This window comes from Drosophila gunungcola (genome assembly GCF_025200985.1).
Source record: "Drosophila gunungcola strain Sukarami chromosome 3L unlocalized genomic scaffold, Dgunungcola_SK_2 000005F, whole genome shotgun sequence".
In the NCBI taxonomy this organism is placed as follows: domain Eukaryota; kingdom Metazoa; phylum Arthropoda; class Insecta; order Diptera; family Drosophilidae; genus Drosophila; species Drosophila gunungcola.
In genome coordinates, this window is record NW_026453180.1 from 2,106,657 (window position 1) to 2,130,155 (window position 23,499).

The 23,499-nt window shown below is 41.5% G+C and overlaps 1 protein-coding gene across 1 annotated transcript in view; it reads right to left on the reverse strand.

Moving 5' to 3' along the window:
- LOC128259497 (uncharacterized) overlaps positions 1–23,499 on the reverse strand; it is a 50,077-nt gene continuing 26,578 nt past the window's right edge. The window contains 17 exon segments of the mRNA XM_052991890.1: positions 1–349; positions 1,225–1,405; positions 1,497–1,579; positions 3,302–4,189; positions 4,192–4,750; positions 5,190–6,836; positions 7,127–7,305; positions 7,860–8,066; positions 9,379–11,170; positions 12,744–12,904; positions 13,142–14,567; positions 15,088–15,282; positions 17,048–17,806; positions 18,342–18,518; positions 20,199–20,540; positions 20,796–22,103; positions 22,171–22,293. Coding sequence (XP_052847850.1) covers positions 246–349; positions 1,225–1,405; positions 1,497–1,579; positions 3,302–4,189; positions 4,192–4,750; positions 5,190–6,836; positions 7,127–7,305; positions 7,860–8,066; positions 9,379–11,170; positions 12,744–12,904; positions 13,142–14,567; positions 15,088–15,282; positions 17,048–17,806; positions 18,342–18,518; positions 20,199–20,540; positions 20,796–22,103; positions 22,171–22,293 — 10,131 coding nt within the window. The 3' untranslated portion in view covers positions 1–245.

A 23,499-nucleotide genomic window follows, 5' to 3' on the forward strand; every position in this document is an offset into this window, starting at 1 on the left:
TTTCCTTCTTCGTTTTATTGTTGGTTTATTTATTTTCGACAAAAACACAAGTAATACTATATTCCTTTGTTGTATGCATGTATAATGGGGACTAAATGGTTTTAAAATCCGAAAAACCCAGAAAACAATGGGGCAGAAAAGAATAAGTGACACGGGCACAGTGAATACATACACACAATAAGGCAAAACTTTGGCATTGAACAAATCATAAAGCAAATAATAATAATAGTTGCATTTAAACGAGCTTAGTATCTAAATCCACGGTTTGTGCTCGAAACGGTCAAATTTCCGCTGGTGGTGGCAGCTCCCAGTTGATTCATGGCGGTGCAGGCGTAGCTGCCGTTGTCATCTGCCAGATTCCGAACCATTCCGATGGATGCCAAGGATTCCGGGAGGAAACGAGAAAAAGAGAAGTTAAACGATTAATGAGCTGGACCGATTTGGTAATACACAGGAATAAAAATTGGGTCTATTATGAAGCAACATTGTGTTTGAAATCGCTTGTATTTTTCAAATCTCTTCATTATCTTGCAAAACTAAAACTAAACATTTGATTTAATTTTAAAAGATTTTAAACAATTAAAATGTTTTAAAAAAATATTTTGAAATATAAAACAAATATTTTATCCTATTGACAAGCTAACAAAAAATGATACGGTATCTGATGCAAATATTAATTTGTAAAAAAATATTAGACAAAAATACTATTATTTTTAAAAATTTGTCTTTTTAAGGTCATTCTATTGCGAATGCCATTTACAAAAAAGTGTTGATAAAATACAGTTTTTTTACTTAGGAAGATTTTGGGAAATAAGGAATGTTACCTTATTGATAAAATATCTTAAATACTTTTCAAAACTTCAAATTTTATAAGATCCCAAAAAAGATTTTCTAATACGTTTGTGTTATATTTGTGATATATTTCCTAAAAGTATTTACCTCTCAGAAAGAAATTTGTAGAATTGAATCAAAGCTTTTTAGAAATGATAGTAACGAGCACTTAAGGTCTTTGTGATTCAAGTTATGAAATGATAAGCACAATATAGATACAAATGATAGAATTAGGTTGTACTTCTTCGTAAGTAAGTCGTACAATTAAAGCTTTTTAAAAATTCGGACTTTGAGAAAAATATTTATTAAGACCTTTAATTAATTAGTTTCACAATTGAGCCCCCAATTTTTTCCCGTGCCCCTGTGGTTGACCTGCTTGTCCACAGTACTCACCCGGATAGGCCTGCGGCAGTGTTAGCCGGCACACGCCGTTCCGGTACTCGATGCAATGCCTGCTGCCGGACTCCAAATGTCCGCCGTTGTGGGTCCAGTTGACCTGCGGCTGCGGATGCGCCTGCACAATGCACTCAAAACGAGCCGTACCGCCCACGCCGACTGCGATGTCTTTCAGGGGCTGTCCGTCCCGTGGTTTTTGGAGGGATACGAGAGAGATTTACGGGTCTGAGTTTTAGTGGGTTCTGGGGGGTTAATGACTCTTAGCTTACCGTTATGAATAATGGCTGCCTTTGTGCCAGCTCATCGCGACTCAGATGGGCATTGACGGGTTCCGTATTGGGCAGTTCCGGCACTAGATTTCGATTGTGTGGGGAAAAACCATTAGAATCTCTGGCTCAGCGTTTTCAAAGCGCATCCATTAGTGGGATTAGCACGCGGCAAGCACAAAACACAAACACTTAGAAGTACGACGTTTCACTTTAAAGTTTTAACACAAAGAACGCAAACAAACAATTCATGCAAAAAAAAACAAGGCAGCGAGCTGGGTAATATTTTTGGTTAGCATGCTTTTCGAATTGAGGTTAAACAACAACTTGGACCTGCTTATTTACACACTTAAGCTACTGCTGGTGACGTTTTTGTCGCTATTTTTTAATCAAAAGATACAAATAACATAAATCACTAGATTTTTTCAATTATAATGGTGTCTAAAAGTATGCAGTGAATAATTTAACGTCGTCTTTTGGAATAAATCCATCGGACTTCCGGATTTTAAATATATTGATGCATACTTTTAGACACCTTTTTTAAAAATGTTTTAAAAATCCTAGTGATTTTTGTATCTTTTGTAAATCTCTTTTGCGACAATCGAGATCACAACATAAACTTGTCCTAGACTAAATTGACAACATCGATAGCGATTGTGATAGCGCAAAGCCGTTCTGAGTGATAGCTTTCATCTGGTTCCGTTTTTTAATGGCTTCAGTACCTGTGCGGATCATTTGATCCGGCGGCAGTCGAGGTGCCTGTGCATGAAGGCGATCCAGGTGTATATCAAGGCTATGGCAGCTGGGCAGGCTATAGCGCTTCTGACTGTTCGCGATTGTTCGTGGAGCCATCGGTTTGGTGGTTCCAGACCAATTCCTGGTCTGATTTCTTCGCTGCACCTCATTGTCGGAACTGTATCCCTGAGCGGAGGATCGCTCGTGCTGGACGGGAATCACTAGCTCATTGCCGGGAGCAAGTTTCAGTGGATACGGGGAGTGGCGTCCGTTTTGGTTTGGCCTGCTGGCATTGCTATTGCTGTTGCTATTGCTATTGCCGCTGCTGTTCCACTGGCTACTGACGAACTTGTGACCCTCGCCGGGGAACAGGATGCCAAACTCATAGCCAAAATCGTATTTGAAATAGATTAAACCGGTATTGGGGTCGACGCATTTGGTGCCTGATTACAGTTTACAGACAAACATATACAGTAAAGGGTTTATATTGATAGTTGGGGATTTGTAAGCAGTTTGTATGAAGCAAACATTTTAAATCCTGAGCTTAAAAAGGCATCATAATGAATGATTCGGGTAAATGTACAAATAAATGGCAATTTAAAAGTAACACAAAAAATAAATAATTCTTTGGATGCCCAATGTACAACTGAAAAGTTTCAACAAATTAAATAATATATACACAAACAATAATTATGTTAAGTTATGATTTGATCTAATAAAATCATAAAAAATAATATATAAAAATAAAATATAAAAAAAAAAAAAATTAGTCTTGAATAAAATAGCGAACTTTGGATTTAAACAATTTAAACCTAATTAATGATTACAGTCTTTAAATGATGATTAGTACAATTTTTGTTTCGAAAAGGAATTTAATTAATGTCATCCTGATAAACATAAAAATATAATGATTTCAAGGTGAATGCGGATGCAAATTTCTCAAACCAATTTAACTGAATTCTCAAATTTGTAAATTGCAAAACTTAAAATACCAATTCAAATGTGGGGGAGCTGGCTCCAAATCTCTACTGCGGGCTTTAGTCCGAGGCTTGCAATGAAAAGTGAACACTTACCGTATTGAGAAACGCGCGATTCATCCCGGAAGGCCTGAGGTTGTTGGCTGCTGCCCTCGCTGGGAGCCCTTTTGAAACCTGGTCGCATGCCATTCGATGCGGCGCTTCTCACATCCCTGCTTACATCATCCACGAATTGGTGAGATTTCTGGAGGAAGGTAGAACCCAATCGACGTCCCTGATTCTCAGCCTGCTGTTGGAGATTGCTATAACCATATCGGGGCAGAGTTCCGGCCCTGTCTACTTGATCCATGGACTGCTGCTGCTGTTGCTGCTGCTGCTGTTGTCTCATTGTAGAGTTCCTATTCAAGGACTGAGTACGATGTTGGGTGGTCACTGTGCTGCCACCGCGTTGCTCCTTCCTCAAGGTATTTACATCCACATGGATTTTGCTGGGCATCTCGGGACCACGATCGAATTCCATGGGCGATAGTACTCTTTCATAGGTTCGGGGCAGACTGCAGGACCTTCCAGCTCCCTGAGGTGGAGCCACTCTTCGAAAACCTTTGGTCAAACCATCGCCATAGGGTGACCATAGAGGTTGAATGCGTGCACCTTCAATCTCACTCTCGTAATCACTTTCCCGGAATTCTCCGGGCACAAATTTTGTGGGCGTAGCAGGTGGTGGCAAATGCGATTGCCTCGAGGGTGTACGACTTGTGGCTGGACTGTAGGGAAAGGGTTCCAATATCTGTTGATCCCTCTGCTCCTGCGGACTATCAAAGTGAATGATTCTCTTCGTTTGCTGCATATTCACCACTCGCTGCGAACTCTCCGTGGATTCGTGCATCTGCATTACGTTCTTTGTTTCGCTAGCAATCTTGGCCAGATGCATTGGAGCTCCAGCAACAGCATTGTAGTACATGGTCGGACGGGCATTGGATTGGATTGCTGCTGCTGCTGCTGCTGCGTGGCCGCTATAAACTTGGCCGCCACTGGTTTGGGCCTAAAAACAGGCTGCTGTTGTTGCTGTTGATTTTGCATAAACTTTGACTGCTTCGAGCTGCTGCTCTCCGTCTTGATTTCATGGCGTATTTCCTTGCCAATCGGTTCGAACTTGGGCCTGGCATAGCTACCATCCTGAGGAGTAGGCTCAAATTCCATGGGCGAGGGAGTAATCACCACCACTGGCGACTTGTGGCCATTGGTGGCGATATTTGTGCGTGGAGTTGGTGTGGGTGGAAATACCACGCGATAACCCTTAATCTCTGCATCGGATTCATTGGCTCGGGACACAGAACGGAAGCGTTCATCAATCTCGCTGCTATAGTCACTAAACTCCGCTGCCGGGGTTTTCCTTTGGGCAGGAATGGGACTAGGATAAGTAACCACTGGTGGTTGTGGTGCTGCCGACGAGGAGAACTTGGTTTCGTGATGCGAGGAACTGCTGCTGCTCTGCATGTTGTGTGAATAGTTACTGGTCATACTCGACGAGGTGTACTTGTAGTCCTAAAGTGTAAAAAAAACAACATTAATAAGAATTTAACTCTAAAAGAAGTAAGACACAGAGGGAAATGTGAGTTAACGAACGGGCTTAGATATCAGGCAAATGCTTAACTCGATTAGGTTGATAGTTAGGGTTAGAGTAGGGTAAATGAAACATCATTCAAATGAACGAACAGGAAATCTTAATAACTGAATTAGAGGCATTAAAGTTTCATCTAATGTAAAATGCGAATGATAATCAAGGAGCTTAGTGATTAATTGGTTGGTATCTCAGGGCTAGGGTGTTAGCTAGTTAACTAGTAAGAACAACAACGACAAAGAGGCTTTTTGCTGGTGTAAGTAGGAGCTTTCTTTGGCTCCTAGTGCTAGCAACAACGACAATGAACAACAATAGTAACGACACACACACAGATAGACACAGAGAGAAATTTCTAATGCGAACCTTCGCCTCCTGGCTGCTAAAATTCGATTGTGAGGGTTGCACCTGCGGTTGTGGCTTCGGTGTGAAGTAAATCTGTGCCGGTGGCTCAGGCTGCAACTTGGGAAATTGTGTCTGCGTTGGGGCATTTCCCATTGTAGATGATGACTTGGTTTCGTAGTAACTTGTTTCCGATTTGCGATAACTCGAATGCTCTTCTGTATCAGCTGTATAGCCACTGGACTTGAAGGAAGTCGTCTCCGTGGCGGCCTGTTGTTGCTGTTTGCGATTTCCTGGCTCCACATCCGATTCACTGCCACTGTACTTGTACCGATCACTCTCGTAATCGCTTTCGTAAAGTCCCAAACGGGTGGGTAAAACAGGAGGTGGTGGTCTGTAGGTGGTGGCGGTGTTACCCAGCGGTTTCGTCTGAACATTGCTGGGTGTCAAAGTGGGCACCGAGTGTGGCAACACTTTACTCGGGCCTTGTATCAAATTCTGCTCTAGCTTCTGCTCCATGCTCTCGACAATAGAACGGCGACGAGTCTCTTCTACCTTGGGAGCAAAGCAAATCTCCGGTGGTGTTCCAGGTTCCAGTTCCACATTTACCAAATGTGTTACAGGTGCTGTTGTCGTCGGAGGTATGCTCTTCACTATCTGATTCACCAGGAAGGGTGCATTCAGCTCCTTGGTTGGTGTTGGTGTAGCCAGCTTAGAGATCATTGTCTTCTCTGATTTCTGCTCCACATCACTGGAGTAACTAGAAACGCCCGTGGGTGTCCACAATTTCGACATGGCCACACCTTCGGCAGAGGGTTTTGGTGAGGGTGAGCGTGGATTTTGCTGGGCAGGAGTGGCCAAAACCGCTGCAGGTCGCACAATGGGTTGACCATACTCCACTTTCACCTCCTTGGTGGTTGTGGTTTCATGCTGCACAGTTTGCAGACCCAGTGGTGGCGGGAATACGGGTACACCACCTTGTGGTGGTGGCTCCTTGGGTTGGACCTCGCTAAGAATCTTGATCTTCTCCGTGATTAGTGGTACCTTGGGTTCATTTCTTTCGGTCTTTGGTGAGTAACAGAATTCCGGGGCATCTCCTGGTATCAGATTAAGACTTCTAAGCTCCTCCGCCAGAGATTGCGCCTGTGGTTGTCGCACCACAGTCTCCAGTGGCTTGAAGGCCAGTGGCTTGGGTCGTTGGGTCACGGTCTCCTCATCGATCTTCTTGAAATAGTCGAACGAGGACGACGAAGTGGTTGACTTGTGCTCGCTCTGCTCGTATCTGGTGCTGATCAACGTCTGCGGTGGTTGCTGCTGCTGCCCAAATGTGGTGGCCACCACAGGAGTACAGGGCTTGGGAGGCACAGGTGGGGGGGCTTTGGTGGTGATGGGCTGTGTCTGATCTGGCTGATCCATGCTGGCAGTTGTTGTGTTCGTTGTGCTGATGATTGTATCGTTTGTGGTTGGTGTCTTGGGACGCGAACTTAGCTCCGGCAGATCCAAGTAATTCGATTTGTGCTCTAGACGCATTGTTGCCTCGGTGGTGCAACGATGCTCAGTGATCACTTTCGACTCGGACAAACCGTGGAGATCATTGGCACTGGTCACATCGGTCTGACTGCTCTGGAACGACTGTTGGGTTCCGTTTTGGTTTCCATTCTGATTCTGCACCTGAATCGGTTGCATTGTGTGTTTTTTTTGTTGTGTGTGATGATGAAGGAGTGTGGTAAACCCGTGGAATGAGCAAAGCGAAACGAAAGAACGAACGACGTTGATATCATGAGAGGAGAAAATTCACAAAAGTTTGGTTTATTATATTGATCAATTTAAAAGTAAGTTAACAGAGTCGAAAAAAAGAAGAGATAAAATAGATCGGAGTAGATTGAAAGATTTGTAGTAGGTGATCGTGGAGGATAATGCATAGTAGTCGGTGGTTAGATATTGAGCACATGCACACTTACTTCGGTTTTGAAATCGCTGGACGGAGCCACAGCTGGACCAGTTTCATAGACAATGGTCTTGACCACTTCCTGCATGCGTTCCGGCGAAGGTTCCAAAATGGCGCAGTCGGCAATGCTTTTGGCCTCACCTCCTGCGTTAGTTGCACGAACCATGTACTTTCCAGAGTCAGAGCTTTGCGCTACACAAACAATTTTGAAGCAATGGATTTTTGTTTTTAATATATACTTTAATAAATATTTTTGTCGAATACTACATTTTTTTCTTCTAGCTATAACATAAATTGGCTAAATTCCAACGTAGAACTAATATACTTTGCAATTAACACACGTATATATATATATATATATATATATTATATATATATATATATATTTGATTTTTTTGCATATGATTATTTACTTTCATTGTCTTGATTCTTAAATGGCAATTATAAATATACGAAAATTGCTGCAATGCACAGATTTATATAATAAAAACAAGACAATTAAAACTTATATAAACAAGTTTAAGACCTAAATATTTAGCTTGAGATGTTTGCAAAAACATGTTTAATGTTGATGTGCGATAAATTAAACATAGACAAAATGTGGGTTAAATAAACAATTTTGATTTTCTGCCATTTAGCTGTCACTTCCTTTCGATTTCGCTAATTTCAAAAGAAAATTCTAAAGTAAAATTTCTAAATACATAGTTTTTGCGATGGGGGAGGTGAGAATAGAATAGAATAGTTACCCTTCTCGATTATAAGTCTAAACGAGTTGCCCTGGGCCAGCAGACGATGCTCGGAGATGCCGGCATCCTTCAGTGGTTTGTCGTCCTTTAGCCAAGTGACTGTGGGTTCCGGCAACCCGGTGACCTCCACCTCCATGATCAACTTCTCGCCCTTTTTGCTGACTTGAGCCTGCAGACGACGTCCAAATACAGGCGGGAATATGGTTTCTAAATTCGTGGAAAAGACAGACCAAACAATGAGCATTAACATATGTGAACCCTTTTGTATGTCATTGCAACAGATTTGTTGCCGAATAATTTACTTGAACAGCCGTCCCAATAATCGGCCATAATGAATAATTCGTTTAGACAGCCGACAGGCAGTAAAAATAATCTCAAACACACATTGCAGGCAGCGACAAATCTGCAAACAGCCAGCCCGAGTAAATAAACGATCTTCAGTCTTCAACGCGATTTACATAATAATAACTGCAGACATTATCCCACAGCCCCAACCCCAATCCACATCCCGTATCTACCCACCACCCCCACGGCTGCCAGAGAGTATTTATAAATTTGTGTAAGAAAATCTTTTTTGCATTGGCCAAGATTCTCCCTCACCCGGGCAGCCAAACACCAGCCATACAAAAAAGATTGAAATATAAACAAAAACAATATAGCTGAGAATCATCATCCTCTAACCCCGTCGACCACTAGAAACTCATCAATATTCTGGGTAGCAGTCATGGGCGGCGTTCAAGGCATTGACGTTTGAAGATCTATTGACGGTCCCTCGTTCCCCGACAATGACACTTTAATGCTCTCCGCTGATTGATGTGGCGCATGGACAGACGGACAACATATGATATAGGGCCCATCCCAGGGAACATGTGTATGCGGTTTTCTTTTTAGATTTGTTAACACTTTTCGCCAGATTTTTTAGTTCATTTAATTCTGGGAAGTTGATTTCTTAAAGAAATAGCCGGTGGTGTTCGTTATTTGATAAGTTAAAATTAGGTCGCGAACAGTCTAGAGTTGGGCGCCATTAAAAAAATAATATTTAGGTTTTTTTTTTATATTTGAGGTATTTCCTGAGAAAAGGTTCACTAATTCCAAAACTTAAATACTTTGTGGTAAATATTAGCCATTGAAAAAGTGTTCTTTGAAACAACGTTGGGCGCCATTAATATTAAGATTTCCGATTTTAGAGATTTTAGATATTTACTGTGAATTCGTTCAATATATTCTTTAAGTTATTGGGCCAAGGTTTTGTTAAAAAAGTGCAATACCTAAATACTTTGTTGAGAACTTATGCCTTAAAAATAGTATTCTTTAAAAACAATAAATATGCAATTAAACTTTTGAAAGCCCCTCTTAAATATATAATAAATATACGTTCAAATATTAGAAAAACTGCAAATTAAATCTGCGATTCCTTTCAACATATTTTAGAGAGTTTATGTGATTCGGGCTAGTTAAATTTTTAGTACTATTTTAGTCTATTTAAAATCCTTCTTGAATAAATATTTCCAATACTCACTTTTAACAACCAAATCCGCAGTGCTGGTGGATTGACCCACTGTATTGGAGGCGGTCACTGCATATCGTCCCGCATCGGCCACGCCCACCTGTTTGAGTTCGATGGTCACGCGATTGCATTTGTTGGATATCTTGGTATGGGCGTCGTCGAACAGTTGACCTCCATTTTTCTCCACTTTGATTTCGGGCGAGGGAAAGCCATCGTAAATGGCCTCCATGCTGACATCGGTACCCTGATCTACAATCTTTCCGCTAAGTGGAGTTGTAAACCTAGGAGCTATTTCCCTCCTCAGGCGAGTGGGTGAATCTGGTATGGCCACGGCGGATTGTCCATTGGCTCCACTGGATTGGATGAAATTAAAGGACTTTTGCTGCACAATGGGACTGCTCATCTCCTTGCTTTTGTTCAATTCCTGGTAGTGGTGACTCTCCACAATCTCGGGTCTTTGCTGTCCAAATTGCTTCAGGGATTGATCAATGTGAGCGGAGGAGTGATGAACCTCGGTTTGTGGGGCATTGCCCTCATACGAATTGACCTGCGATGTAGAGGTGGTGGTAAACGTTTGCTTTTTAATCGTTACTCTCGAAGATTCCGTGTTGTGTTCTTGGCTCATTGTTTGAACATCACTAGTGGCGGGTAGACCACTGCCAATGATATTTAAAAAGGCCACACAGGTGGCTTTGCCTGCCTCATTTTCAGCCACACAGCTGATTTTGCCCACCGCATCATGGGTTAATTTCTGAATGGTTAACACTTGACGTTCACCACTTGTGGAGACCAAGAAATTATGCCCATGCACGGGTTGATCGTTGAAGAACCAGTGGACTTTTGGTGTAGGTTTGCCCTTGACTATGCACTCGAACTTGATCACCTCATCGATTTCACCTTGTTTGTCGCTAAATAGTTCTTTAAATTCTGGACACTGATGACGATCTAGAATTTCCACTGAGGATTGACTACTTCTACGATTTTCGGGGGCATTCACTGATTTTACTATAAGATGTGAAAAGCACTTGGCATCGCCCGCTGGATTGGTGACCTTTACCGTATAGACTCCCTTGTCATCGCCACTCACATTGTTCAGGATGAGTTTAAAGATGCCCGATTCAGAATCCGACTGGGTAGTAATTCGTTGATCCAACTGAAGTTCCTTGTTGGTCAGGAACCACTGTGCGGTCAAGGGTTGATCGCCACTGGCCTGGACTTCAAGGATTACCTGCTCGCCTTCATCGGCCAAAACATCTGAGAGAAGTCTTTCGAACTTGGGCTGCGCATCCTTGGGCAGGGATTGCCTTTCCGCCTGAGCTCGTGTGGCAGGTTCCGATTGATTCAGCGGAGTGACCTTGAGTTCACAATTACTGGAGGCTTCACCGGCAGAGTTAATGGCCACCACTTTGTAGTGACCTGCGTCTTCTTGGTAAACCTCTTGGATGATTAGAGAGCATCTATCTCCCTGGAACAGCAATTGAACATCGGCGGACTCCTTGACAGGTCGTTCATTGTGATACCAGATGACTTCAGGTTCGGGTTGGCCCACAATCACGCAATCCAGCCTCACTGGTTTGCCCTCGAATATGGAGACATCCTTCAATGGAAGATGCACGGCCGGCTTGATTGGTTCAATGTCACTGGCCATCTCGGAATCGGAGGTCTCGTGTGGTAAACGACCTTTCACTATCACGTTGCAACTGGTATAGGCCTCGCCAGCTAAATTCTTGGCGCTCAGGACGTAGGATCCGGCGTCGTTGGGATAAGCCTGCGGTATTACCAGCGTTACGCGGCCGTATTCGTACTGAAAGTACAATGAAAAGCCCAATCAGTTTGAGTTTCGGTATTCGGTAATCGGTATTCACCACACCACACCACACACATCGACCAACGAAAATGTGGTGGATTTTGAATGCTTTCTCACTCTAGTTTTGTGCTTTTTTTTTTGCAATTAAAAATTTTCATTTTCTATTTTACACCGATTTAAATCTTATTTACGACTATGTCTATGTTTTTCGGATGAGGCACATCCGGCGGTTTGGAGGGGCACAGACCACGAACACTTTGTTTATTTTCGCACAACAAATGATCTTTGTTTTGCCCCAAATTGCAGGAAGCACCTGACTTCAGGTGTTCAACGCATCAATGGAGAATAATCATGGATTTGTTCGTATAATTGAAAATGTTTAATTCATCAAATAAAAGTGAGATCATGTTTTGTCAAAGCTGCGGCGACGACAACGGTGGCAATTAAAAGTGCTGCCAATGAAATCATTTCTTAATTTTTATTCGCTTTTTTCTGTTTTTATTCGCCATATGAAAATTGAAAATCTGCACAGATATATGCGCACATTTGTATACACAATGTTGGCGCCCTCAATAAACAAATTGCCTGGCCTGACTGTGGTGAATTGAATTCGCCATGCGAATCGCATGGCTTGTTGCACAGAGTAGAGCTGCCAAAAATTGCAGCTATTAGATATTATATGGCGGCTATATGCTGGCCAAACTTATGCAGCGCGCACTTTCTGTTCGTAAAGTGCGTTGGCGTGTTTTCAAAACGATCGCCTTGAATTCTGTTTGACCAACGATGATCGTCTTGAAAGGAAGGAGAGGAATTTTATGCGTGACTGACGTCAGACAGATCATTTCTTTTTGAGTTTTGGAACTACTATACACTCGTATGTAGAGTCTAAAACCGCACATGCAACGCCCACCGCAAAAATTATATAGAATTCTGGCTGCTTTATCCAGCCGAAGATTTTCATGTGGTATATACAAAGTTGCTGTGTTGTGTATATGGAAATGGTCAATCGCCAGACAGTTGGGGGAATTGTACTAGGTGGTATGCCTTTTAATTTGTTGTTTACCCTTTGCAGGGGGCTCTGATCGCCAACACTCGGGAGAAAGTCGGCGGAAATCTTTGGGGGTTTCCTTTCAAAGCGAAATTAAATAAAGATTTATATACAGATTTTTCTGCCATACATTCGTATAGTTTAAATAGGAACTTTTCGAGTGGAAACAGAAAAAAAATAAAACAATTGATATTTTTCTAGGTCACATAATCGAGCTTCCTAATCTTAAAATTATACGTATTATTCCGATCTACAGAATTCCATTGTCTGATTAAATTGCTAAAAAATTCTTTAAGGCAAATATGTCAACACATTGTCTTTTCATTTTAATTTATACATCCCAAAAGGGGACCAAATATTTGCAGACTTGCTAAAGACAAAAATATAAAAAGGAAAATGATGGCAAGGAAAGTGTATAAATATCTATCAGAAAATTTTCATATATTCTCACAGATATATTTCCAGTAAAACGTATAATTTACGAAATTATTACCCCTCTTTTATGGCTGTTTTCGAACTCACCTTGGAATCCCGTGGCTGGAAGGGTTTGCCGTTGTGCAGCCAATAGACTTCTGGTTTTGGAATTCCACTCACGATGGCCTCCAATTTGATCTTTTGACCCACTCGAGCCATGGCATTAGATAGGGGAACCTTGAAACTGGGCAACTCTGTTGGCTCCAAAGCTGAAATAAGGAAATAATGTTTAAAATAAGTTGTTTACTTAAAATGCTTTTTAAACGCTTTTATTTTCAGAAAAATTGTATAATGATGAAAATTCTTAATCTTTGTTTATTCAAAAAGTAATTTTACAAATTTGGAAGTTGGTAAAATGGGGATTAATTTAAATGCAGTTGCAATTTTATTGTTCTTAGAAAGTTCTTAATTGTAATTTATTTAAGTATTGTTTTATGAGGACTTACGTTCCACAATCAAAGAAGCCGAACAGTGTTCAATACCCGCCGGATTTGAGGCACTGCAGGTGTACACAGCATCGTCCTCTAGGAAAACCTCCTCGAATTTCAGAGTAGCCTCTCCATTGTTGTAGCTAATTACGTAGTCAGGGGAATCATCGATGCACTTGTCATTTTTGAACCACTGAACCGTTGGCAAAGGAACACCAGCCACCACACAGGCAAAGCGGAAGGAACTGCCTTCAGTGGCCTTGCCGCTCTCCAGGAATCGTAGAATCCTTGGTGGTACCAACTGGACTTCAGCGGCATTTTCCCGAACACATAGAGTGGCATTAGTATCGCAAGTTCCCACCAAGTTCGAGGCACGGCAACTGAAACGTGCTGAATCGGCAGCAAAGGTTTCCTCGATCACCAGCTTGCAGATGCCCTTATCGAAAGTGGTTTTGTAATCGGAATTGTTTTGGATACTGATGCCATCTTTGAACCATTCGACTGCGGGCTCTGGGGTTCCAGTGACTTCGCATTCAAACACGAAACGATCTCCTTCGCGAGTCACTGCATCCTTGAGAGGACGAATGAAAAGGGGAGAGGCATAGCGCAGTTCGGTGAAAATGGAGTTGACCTGAATGTCCTTTCGGATATTTTCGGTTACGGTGCGCTGCTGTTCCATCTGATCGCGAAGCGTTTGAAGTCTGGTGATCTCCTCACGCTGAATACGGGCTTCCTCTTCACGTTTCGATCGCGATTCGTTTTCCCTGCGGAATCTTTCCTCCTCCTCGCGACGAATACGAGTTTCCTCATCCCTTTTACTCTGCAGACGCACTTCCTCTTCGCGGCGGGCTATATCCCTTAAGGCTTGGATGCGGGACTCCTCCTCGCGGGCAGCATGTTCCCTGGCCAACTGCTCGCGACTGGCCTGCTCCCGAATCGACTGCAAACGGGCCTCCTCTTCGCGAACAGCTTGCTCCCGCAGAGCCAATTCCCTGGCCGCCAATTCCCTTTGAGCCTGTTCGATGGCCGCCTGCTGACGCTGGCTCTCCAAACGCGATTGCTCCTCCCTGAACAATCGCTCCTTGGCCTCCGATTCCCTCAAAGCCTTCTCCCTTTCCGCCTGATCACGAGCCTCCCGCTCCCTTTGCTCCTTTTGCCGCTGCTCCTGCTTGAGCCTCTCCTGCACCACATTTATGTCCATCTTCAGCTTGATGAAGGACTGGAAGATGTTCATCACATCGTTGTACAAGGTCGACACCTTGTTCATGTCGTGGGCGCATTGCGAGGCACTATCCAACTTGGCACGCAGTGCCGCTTCGCGACTGCTCACATAGTTCTCGATGTCGTTGACCAAATTGCCGGCCTCCACGGAGTCGCGGAGATAGGGAACCTTATTCGAGACACTAGTGTAGAAGTAGCTAATCTCACGGTACTCTGCATCGATCTGGAAGAAGTAAAAACCGGAATATTAAAATAGAATTATTAAACACTTACAATGTACCAAAATGTCTAAAGGTTTACAAGCGTGTAATAAATATTTCAAATTACTCACACAAATATAGAAATGGATTAAATTTTTTAATAATTTTTGCATTCATGATTTATTGTTTTAATGTACATTAACTTGCTGAAAATATTAAATGTGTTTTTTTTTTGGTAAATCTGTAGACATTTTAATATTATGGTTATATATTAAAATGACCAAGGATTTAACGACTTATAGGAAGTGCACTTAGCTTGTCATTATAAAACAAAAGATATTTACGACTTAATTAAAGAGTAAAATATAATTAATTAATGTATTTTTGATTTATCATGTGGACATACATTAAGTTACCAAATGTCACACAAAGAGCATACGGCAATAAAACTTTAATAATTTTCCGAATTAAATGAAATCGTGAGAGTTTCGTAAGAATTATTTATGGTCTCTACTTAAATAGAATTAATAGAAATTTAATTACATTTTCGACTACCTCGAAGAACTCGGTTGCCTGATTGAGGCTCTTTCGTTTTTGCTTCACCTGATCCTTGAAGCTCTGCCATTTGTCGTTGAGTTTTCGCAGTTCGTCCTTCACGTAACGCTCGCTCTCGGGATTGCTAATGAATAGCTGTTGACTTGTGGACTCCGTAAACTTCTCGATCCGCTTCTCGAGCAGCTAGATGTGTGTGTGAGAAATGTGAAGAGGTAATCTTTAGAGACAGCCAAAAATATACATATACATATATCGCCAGCAAATTAACCCATTAGGCAGCAACTAAAGCGCAGTGTGTCTAGGCAGAATGCAGCCAAGCGAGAATATATTCTTTTACACAGAAACAAAATTGTAGGTACAAGACCAAAGATGATTTAAAAAAAAGTTTTTTTTTAACTTGATGGAATATTTAACAAATATCAATAATAATAATAGTATACGTAAAATAATTCATAATTAGGAAAATTTATTGGGATAAAACAAAATAAAAAAACAATTGAACATACTTTCAAACTTCTCATAATAATTGATAATTGAAAAAATTGTATTTGTAAAATATGAACTATGGCATAAGCATGAGGAAAAAATCAATTGGGATTGCTCTTAAAAACTAAATGTTTGGTAATTAAAAAAAAATGGTATATTGGAAATTTCATATATGGAATAAAACAATAAAAACTAAAAATTTTAACATATTTTTAAAATTCTCAATTATATTATTTCTCCTAAGAACTAAATGAATGAAAATGTATCCCATATTTTCTCCGTGCATCTCCATATGCTCTATGGCTTAGCTGGTCATAAAAATCAGAACGCTAGAAGCAATTTATAACAGCAAATGCCCAACAGCAAATATAAGTGCATTATAAAGTGGTCTGTATCTGAATGTGTGTTTCTGTTTCGGTTTCTTGCTGTATCCGAATCTCTGAGTTGTATTTCATGTATTTGGCCCAGAGTTTTTAATTACAAACTAACGACAGCTGCCGCTGTCCGTCTAAAGCCCAAGCTCATCGTTTGCCGCTGACAGCGACAACATTTTGAAAGTTGCGATATTTTCGAAATGTCATCCCGGGCAGTGCGTCGTTTCCCATTTGGAAATTTGATGAATGTTGTGGGGCTGCTGCCAGTTCTGGTGACCATCCGAAAAAGTAAGCGGGAAGTGATGCAAAAATAAAGCGACACACAACTCTGGTCGCATGCAGGGATCGAGGGATCGATCTGTTCTGTATCTATTCATCTATATAGCAATAGCTATATATCCATGACTATATGACTACCTCGATCGTGTGGGCTGTTTGGCCCCAGCGTCGCTGATGGCGCGTTGATTTCAATTGCCTGGGCATTGAACACTAGAATTGGATTAGATCATTCAATAATTTTAAACCCATCAAACCCAGTCGACGCAAAATCTATCAGAGACCTGTTCATCATTAAAGAAAATATGTAAATTTGCGAGCAACTAATTTATATTGAATGAAACTAGTCACTGATATTTTATAAATACTATATGGGCTGGGCTATACTTTACTCTTTCATATTTATGAACAAAATAAATTAAGAAAATAATTTATAAATTTAAAATGCAATATTATTATTTTATTATTATTATGTATTCTATTTATTTCGAATCGATGCATAGTATATTTTAAAAACTACCAAACGAGCTCTACGTGAAGAATCCAGTGCACTATATCACTTTGTTTACCTAACATATTTTTCTATCAAAATAAATAGAATTTAATGTGGTTACCAAATGTGCTCTACCTGCTTATTCCATCCACTTGCAGTTAAGAATTATCAAGTCCCTGCACTTGATCACTTTGTTTACCCAATGAAATAAATAGTTTCGCACATTGCCTGCCCGTTCCAACCGATCCTAACCCACCTCAATAAACCAAAGCAAACCAAAGGCAACCAAAACCAAACAGATCGGCGGCAGTTCACTCACCTCTATGGTCCGTTCAAAATACTCAAACGCCAGCGACGCGGTCTTGGCTGCCGCCAAACTGTCGACACTTTGGTTGTTGATCTCGTGCAGCTGCTGACTAACGCTGTCCAAACTCCTGTCGATGTCCTCCAGATCGGAGCGGAACTGCTCGATCTTCTCCAGACGCTCCAGAGTCGACATGCGGGCAGTGCTGTTGGATTCGAAATGCAGCCGGAGATTTTCGAGCAACTTCAGTATGCGATCGGTGTCGATTTCTCGGGCTCCCGGCGGTTCCAGTATGCGCACCCGATCGATCAGCAGTTCGGATTGTGTGATTAGCGATCTAAATTTATCCATGCACTGATCGCGGAATTTCTCGTGCTCTGCAATGCTGCGATCTGCTCCGGCCACGACTTGCTGTTGGCTGTTCTTCGCGAAGTAGTCGTCGATTTCGCGCCGTAACTGCACTATATTCTCCAGAAATTGCAACACACTCTCGACCAAAGTGCGATAATCGTACTTGATGCCATCCAGCTTGGCCTTTAGCATTCGCAGGTTGTTGATCACCTGCTCGATCTTGGCCAACGATGGCTGATCCTTTGTCTGAATGCTCAGTGTGGTCTGGATGCGCTGCTGTATCTCATCCTGCGCCCTCTCAATGTCCTGCGTCACATTTGTCAGCTTCTCGCGAGTGCCGATCAACAGCTGCTTGGAGTCCACGCTTTGGGAGGTGAAAACGGGATACAGCTGGGTGTCCACTTGGGTGCTCTTGGCCACGGTCTGAAATTTAAGATAAAATGATTCAAATTTGTAAGAGAATTTAATGAGGGCCCCGGAAATAAGTTCTGAACATTTCTAATTTGTAACAAAAACAGTTTGATCAAATCTAAATTCGAATGGGAATTAGATGAGGGATTAAATTTATTTATGAAAGCAATAGGTTTAGGCTTTTATATAACATCTTACAATTGTCTTAAGTAAGCAAAACTAGTATTAAAGACCAAATATTTTTTTGAAAAGAATTTCAAGCAAAGTTCTTTAGGGAAATGCAAAAAAAAAATATTTCACCGCCTCCATTATTTGCTGATTATTTTAAGACAAAAAATGCTTTGATCTGAAATCTTGAAAGCAAAGACAATCTATGAATTTCAGAGCTCTTAAAATATAATTGTCATATGTCTGTACTTGAAATTTACTCAACAAACAAACTTCTTTAGGGAAAAGGAAGAAACTAAAAATATATTTTAATTCACTTAATAAAATCCTGACTAGACGCAATTAAATGAAGGTATCCCCGCAACCCCGCACTACTCACCTCCTCGTTGTCGCTCATGACTTTCTCGAGTAGATATTCGACTTGGCGCTTCTCCGCAATGCTCGTTGTCCAATTCTCCAAACTGCTCGTCACGTCGACCTGCCGCTTACTGAAGTCGTTCAGCGTCTCTTGCACCGCCTGTGCCGAGGATTTGGTCTCGAGATATGGATCCACAATCTGCGCAGCACCGCGTCGTTAAAAATAGCATGGAAAATAGATGATTTTTATTCTTATTTTTATTTCTATTTGATATTTGGTCGTGTTTTGAATTTTTATTTTGTTCTCTGCTGCGTGCGTTTGCGTTGCTTTTGTCGCGAGCGAAAAGTGTTTCTTTATTTTCTTGCAAGAGAAAAGAAAAGGGGAATTTAATTCCGAGAAAAGGCGCGTGGCGCGTGGCTTGTGACTGTGGCCAGGGTCTGTTGCCTTCTGAGTTTTGTGAGTTTCACACAAAGTCCAGGCCAGATCCGACCAGCCATATTCAACCTATCTATAGCCAGCAGGCAGCGCAAATTGCCATCTTTATTTATGGACCCAACTCGAGAGTCGCGCCAACAGCCAGCAGCCAACTCTCTACGCAACAGAAAACGGAAAACAGAATCTCCGCGAAGAGCGAAATTTCTAATTTCAAAAAATTTCTTTTGCGGCTGCTTGGCCGCTTCTTCCCGGTTTTATGTGCACGTATGGGGCGAAATGACGCTGTCGTTTTGAATACATGTTTATGGCAAACGAAATCATATTGCTTATAATTTATAGGCCCTTAGTGGGATGGCAAAAATATATGGGGGGAGCTCGTAGTTGCAAACTGGAAATCTTTTGCAAATTTATTTATTTTTTAAGGAAAAATCTTTGATTATGTTGGAGTGTACACCTTAAAAAACCTTTCAAAAATAATTGTTGTTTTTGCAATTTTTTTTCCTAGTCTGCACTCAAAAATATTAAGATCAGTTGAAAATTCAAATACTTTAAACTGCAGTTAAAAATGTTATTTTCTAAACATTTTCAAGGAAAAAAATTGGCTGACTTTAAAATAATTTTTCTAGCTTTTAATTATTTATTACCTTAAAGCCCAAATCTCAATTAAATTTCTTAAAGAGAGGAATGAAAAATTTAAAAATATTTGATAAAAAATTGAAATTTAACTTATTTTGAACATAATATTAAATAGAAAAAATGTCAATAAAAACAAATACTGTGTTTTTGAAATAAAGTGTGTTCATACTAGACATATTACTAAAAAATGTCTTAGATGTTCACAAGGTGCCAATAGTTAAAAACAAATTGGGGTTTCTTTTAAATAACTTTTGTCACTTCTAATTTTAACTGACACTAGAAACTATTAATTTAATTATCAAATATAATTTAAATTAAATATAATCGTTAATTAATGCTTAGTAAAATTACTCTGCATTTAAATTAAAATACAAAAATGTCAAAAACAAAACATTTTAATTTTGTTAAGAAAATGTCAAAGAAATGTCAATTTTTAAAAAATTAAAAAAATATATCCCCTTTGAAAAAATTTTCCAAGTGCACATCCCAGATCTCGAGCTCCCTCCCATAGTTAAAATGCCCTTTCTTCCATAAACTTTTTCGCTATTGTTTGTGCAGCGTCAGCAAGCTGCTTCTGGGAGCTGATGAACAGCGTGCAAATGCGCCAGCTGTCAGCAGTTAGTTGTTTCAAAAAGCAAACTTTGCGAGCATAGATGAAGCATAAACAAAGTGCAGCATGCATAACCAAACAGCGCCGCGCCGCCCTGACATTAGAGAATTCCGCAAAAACTTAGATTAAATAACTTATGGAACTAGCGGGAAGTGGTTGGTGGCTGGTAGGTAGTCCCTTTTCAACCCGATACAGACTTTCAAGTTGATGAATCGCTGTCCGCGGGACTTCAGTTCACCGAAAGTGGCCGCAATGCCCGTCCAAGTGGCCTGCAGGAATTGCAGTTTGTGCTCGTCGGGAGTTTGCTGCAGTTGGCGCTGCAGGTTGTCGAGTTGACTGGATAGCTCGTTGGCCAACTCAAAGAAGTCTATCAGCAGTGAGACATGGTCCACACGTTTGAGCACTAGGTCCTTCAGTTCGATCCAGTGTTTGTGCAGGGACTCGGCCTTGGAGTCCACATCGTAGCGCTGCTGCGGGCTCAGGGATTCCAGGTGGATCTTGATGGACTCCAGCAGCAGGTTGATCAGTTCGCCTTTTATCTAAAGGGGTAAGCAAAGGGATTTGTGTTATATCGGTTATTTTGTGATATACGGGTATACTTCAATGAGTAAGCAATTGTTTAAAATTCGGTTTTTTACTTAAGATAAGTATTCTCAACTGAATCAAACGCGAATCGAAAATCTCATTTCGCTGATCATTATTTTTTTAAGCATATTTTTATAGAGTTGTTTAATTAAGAATACTCATTCTAGTTTAAATTAGAAACTAGTAAAATTTTATTTACAACAACGCACCTCCAGATCCTGCATAAGTTCATGGTGCTGGAGCAGAAACTGCTTGGCCTGCTGCAGATTTCGTCCCATATCCACGCTCTGCTGGAGTTGCAATTGCCCGGAGGCTTTCAGCCAGGCCAAAAGCTCATTGTGATGGGTGAGGAATTCACTCAGTGCCTTCTGCACCTTCTGCTGATCCTCGTTGCTGTGGGCGCAGATGCCCTGGATATAGACTTTGCGGTTTTCCAGTTCGTCCAGCACTCTCTTAACACCCTGAGTCTCCGGCTGAGTTCGACCCACTTCGTCGAGGATGCCATAACCCAATCGCAAGGGCTCCTCGGTGAAGTTACGAACATCTCGATCTACTTTTGTGAACATGGCATAGCTTTCCGGGGAATGAGGAGGTAATTTCAAGCTGGCCAGCTCCAGTTCTAGTTTCTCCAAAACACTTAAAGTGTGCTCAGCCTTGGCGAAGAACTCGCGTGATTGATGCAGCCAGTGTTCCCGTTGATCCACCAAATCCAAGTGCTCCGTGCAGCCACTTAAAACGGCATAAGCTCGGGCACATGCCTCATCTTCGGTGAAATGGCCAGCGGATTGTACCTTCTCCTTGGCCCTCGTGATCTTCAAAGCTCGATCTCGGAGTTGCAGAGCCTGCTGTTTCCACTCCCTGTACTTGGTGAGCATTTCATTGGCCGTGTGCTCACACTCACCCAGACTGTACATGGTGCTCAGTTCCATACGGGCTTGCTGAAGTGCTGCCTCCAAGTCGACTAGTTCCCTACCCAGCAAAGCCAATGCCAGACATTGCTCCATTTGGGTCTTTCTCGTCTGCCAGGCTAGTTCAAGGGAATTCCTTCGATCGTGCAGGGCCTCCAACCACTGCTGCACCTGGTGAACTGCCCTTGTGGCATCGCGTTTAATGTGCTCCGGTCTAGTGTCCAATGTTTCCAGCTTTTCCAACTCCTCCAGCTGAGCCAGCAGTTCGTTGCCATCTTTCAGGGCGGCCATCACACCGGTTAGCATGTCTATTCGCAGTTGCTTAAATCTGTTGAGGAACTCTTGAACATGGGGCACATCCGGCGGTTGAAGGGTCTCCTCGCAGGCCAGCTCCAGTTGGTCCATCTTCCTAAAGCACTGCGTCATCTTGTCGTGAAACTGTGTGCACAGTATGAGCAGATGCTGGCGATCTTGCAGCAGATTTAGGATATCCTGCCAGATGATGTTGAGGGTATCGGCCATGGCGTTGACCAGTTCCGAACTAATGCGCTTGCTGGCCAGCAGTTTGTCCGCCTTCTGGACAAACTCATCCATGGGTCCGGGCAGGCTCTAAAAAGGGGATTTTATTCAGAAATACTCTAAAGAGGGTGCTTATAGAAGTTTAGCATCCACTCACCTGTAAGTTTCGCAGCGTCTCATCGTGCTCCCTTTGCATGCGCACAGATTCATCCAGATTTTCGCCCAGTGCTGTGATTTTTGGCTCTAGTTCCACCACTTTGATGTAGATTTTCTCTGGACTCTGAAAGGTTATAATGAATTTATTATAGGATGATGTATGATATGTCGTTTTTAAGATGACATAGTTTTAAAATGATTTTTAAGATGATTTTTTAAAAATGTGTCAGTGTTTTAGTTTTTCGAAGATCAAAGTTTATCGAATATTAACATGACTGTATTAATCAAATTTGAAAAATTGCTTATTTTCTTAACATTTAAAAAATATTATTTTAAAATTGAATCATTATCTTTTACCCTTCCTATAGTTTTATTTGTATTGATTTTTTTAATAACCGTTTTCTTCTAACTAACACTCGTTAAAATTGTTCAATAACTTTCGTAAGAGTAGTTAAATGATCAATTTGCTATTTGACATTTCTGTAACACAGTTTCAGTAGTACAAAACTTAAAAGAGTAGTAAATAAGTATATTGATTTAAACTGGATAAGCAAACCCATTTCTAAGGTTTTTTAGTTCGATTCTGGAACTCCTACATTCCGTTAATCAATTTTCACTGGGTAACGTGGATATCAAATATGACATGAGCTATTCGAAGAGTTTTTCTCCCACAAGGGTCCCACAATGCATTCTTCAGCCTGTCCCCAAATTCGAATCCAAATCCGTTCCAGTCACGTTCCTAGGCTCCCAGCATTCCCATTCATGCGTCTCGCAGTTGACATCGGGCAACCAGGAGACGTGCAATGTGCGATTTGCGATGATCTCGTGCAGCGAGGGAAAACCTGCTCTCGAACCACAATATATACCATATGCTATACAGCAGCAGCAGCAGAAGCAGCTTCTAATTTTGGTAGCACCAGCAGAAGCTGCCACTGAAGTAGCAGAAGTAGCAGAAGTGGCACCACAACCTCAGCTCAGCTCTGTTTGATTGCAATGAAGGTCAGCATAGGCTGTTTATGGTAATGGCATCCGTTAGTTTTTCCTGTTGGGATGAGCATGTGTCGATGAAGCTGGATGCCATGGCGAATAACCATGGAGAATCATGCAGAACCCAACTCACAATCTACCTCATCGCGTTTGCTTCTGGTTGGTTTAATGCCTAGGGAAAGCTGCGTGGGCGTTAATTTGTTCAACAAAAATGTACAGTCGAACCTCGGTAAACAAAACTGCCGCAGTCACTTTACTTTTAAAATTTATAAGGAATTCCTATTTAAAAAGTAGTCATATCTCTGTTTATGTGTTTATGTTTGATTATATTTTTCAAAATGTT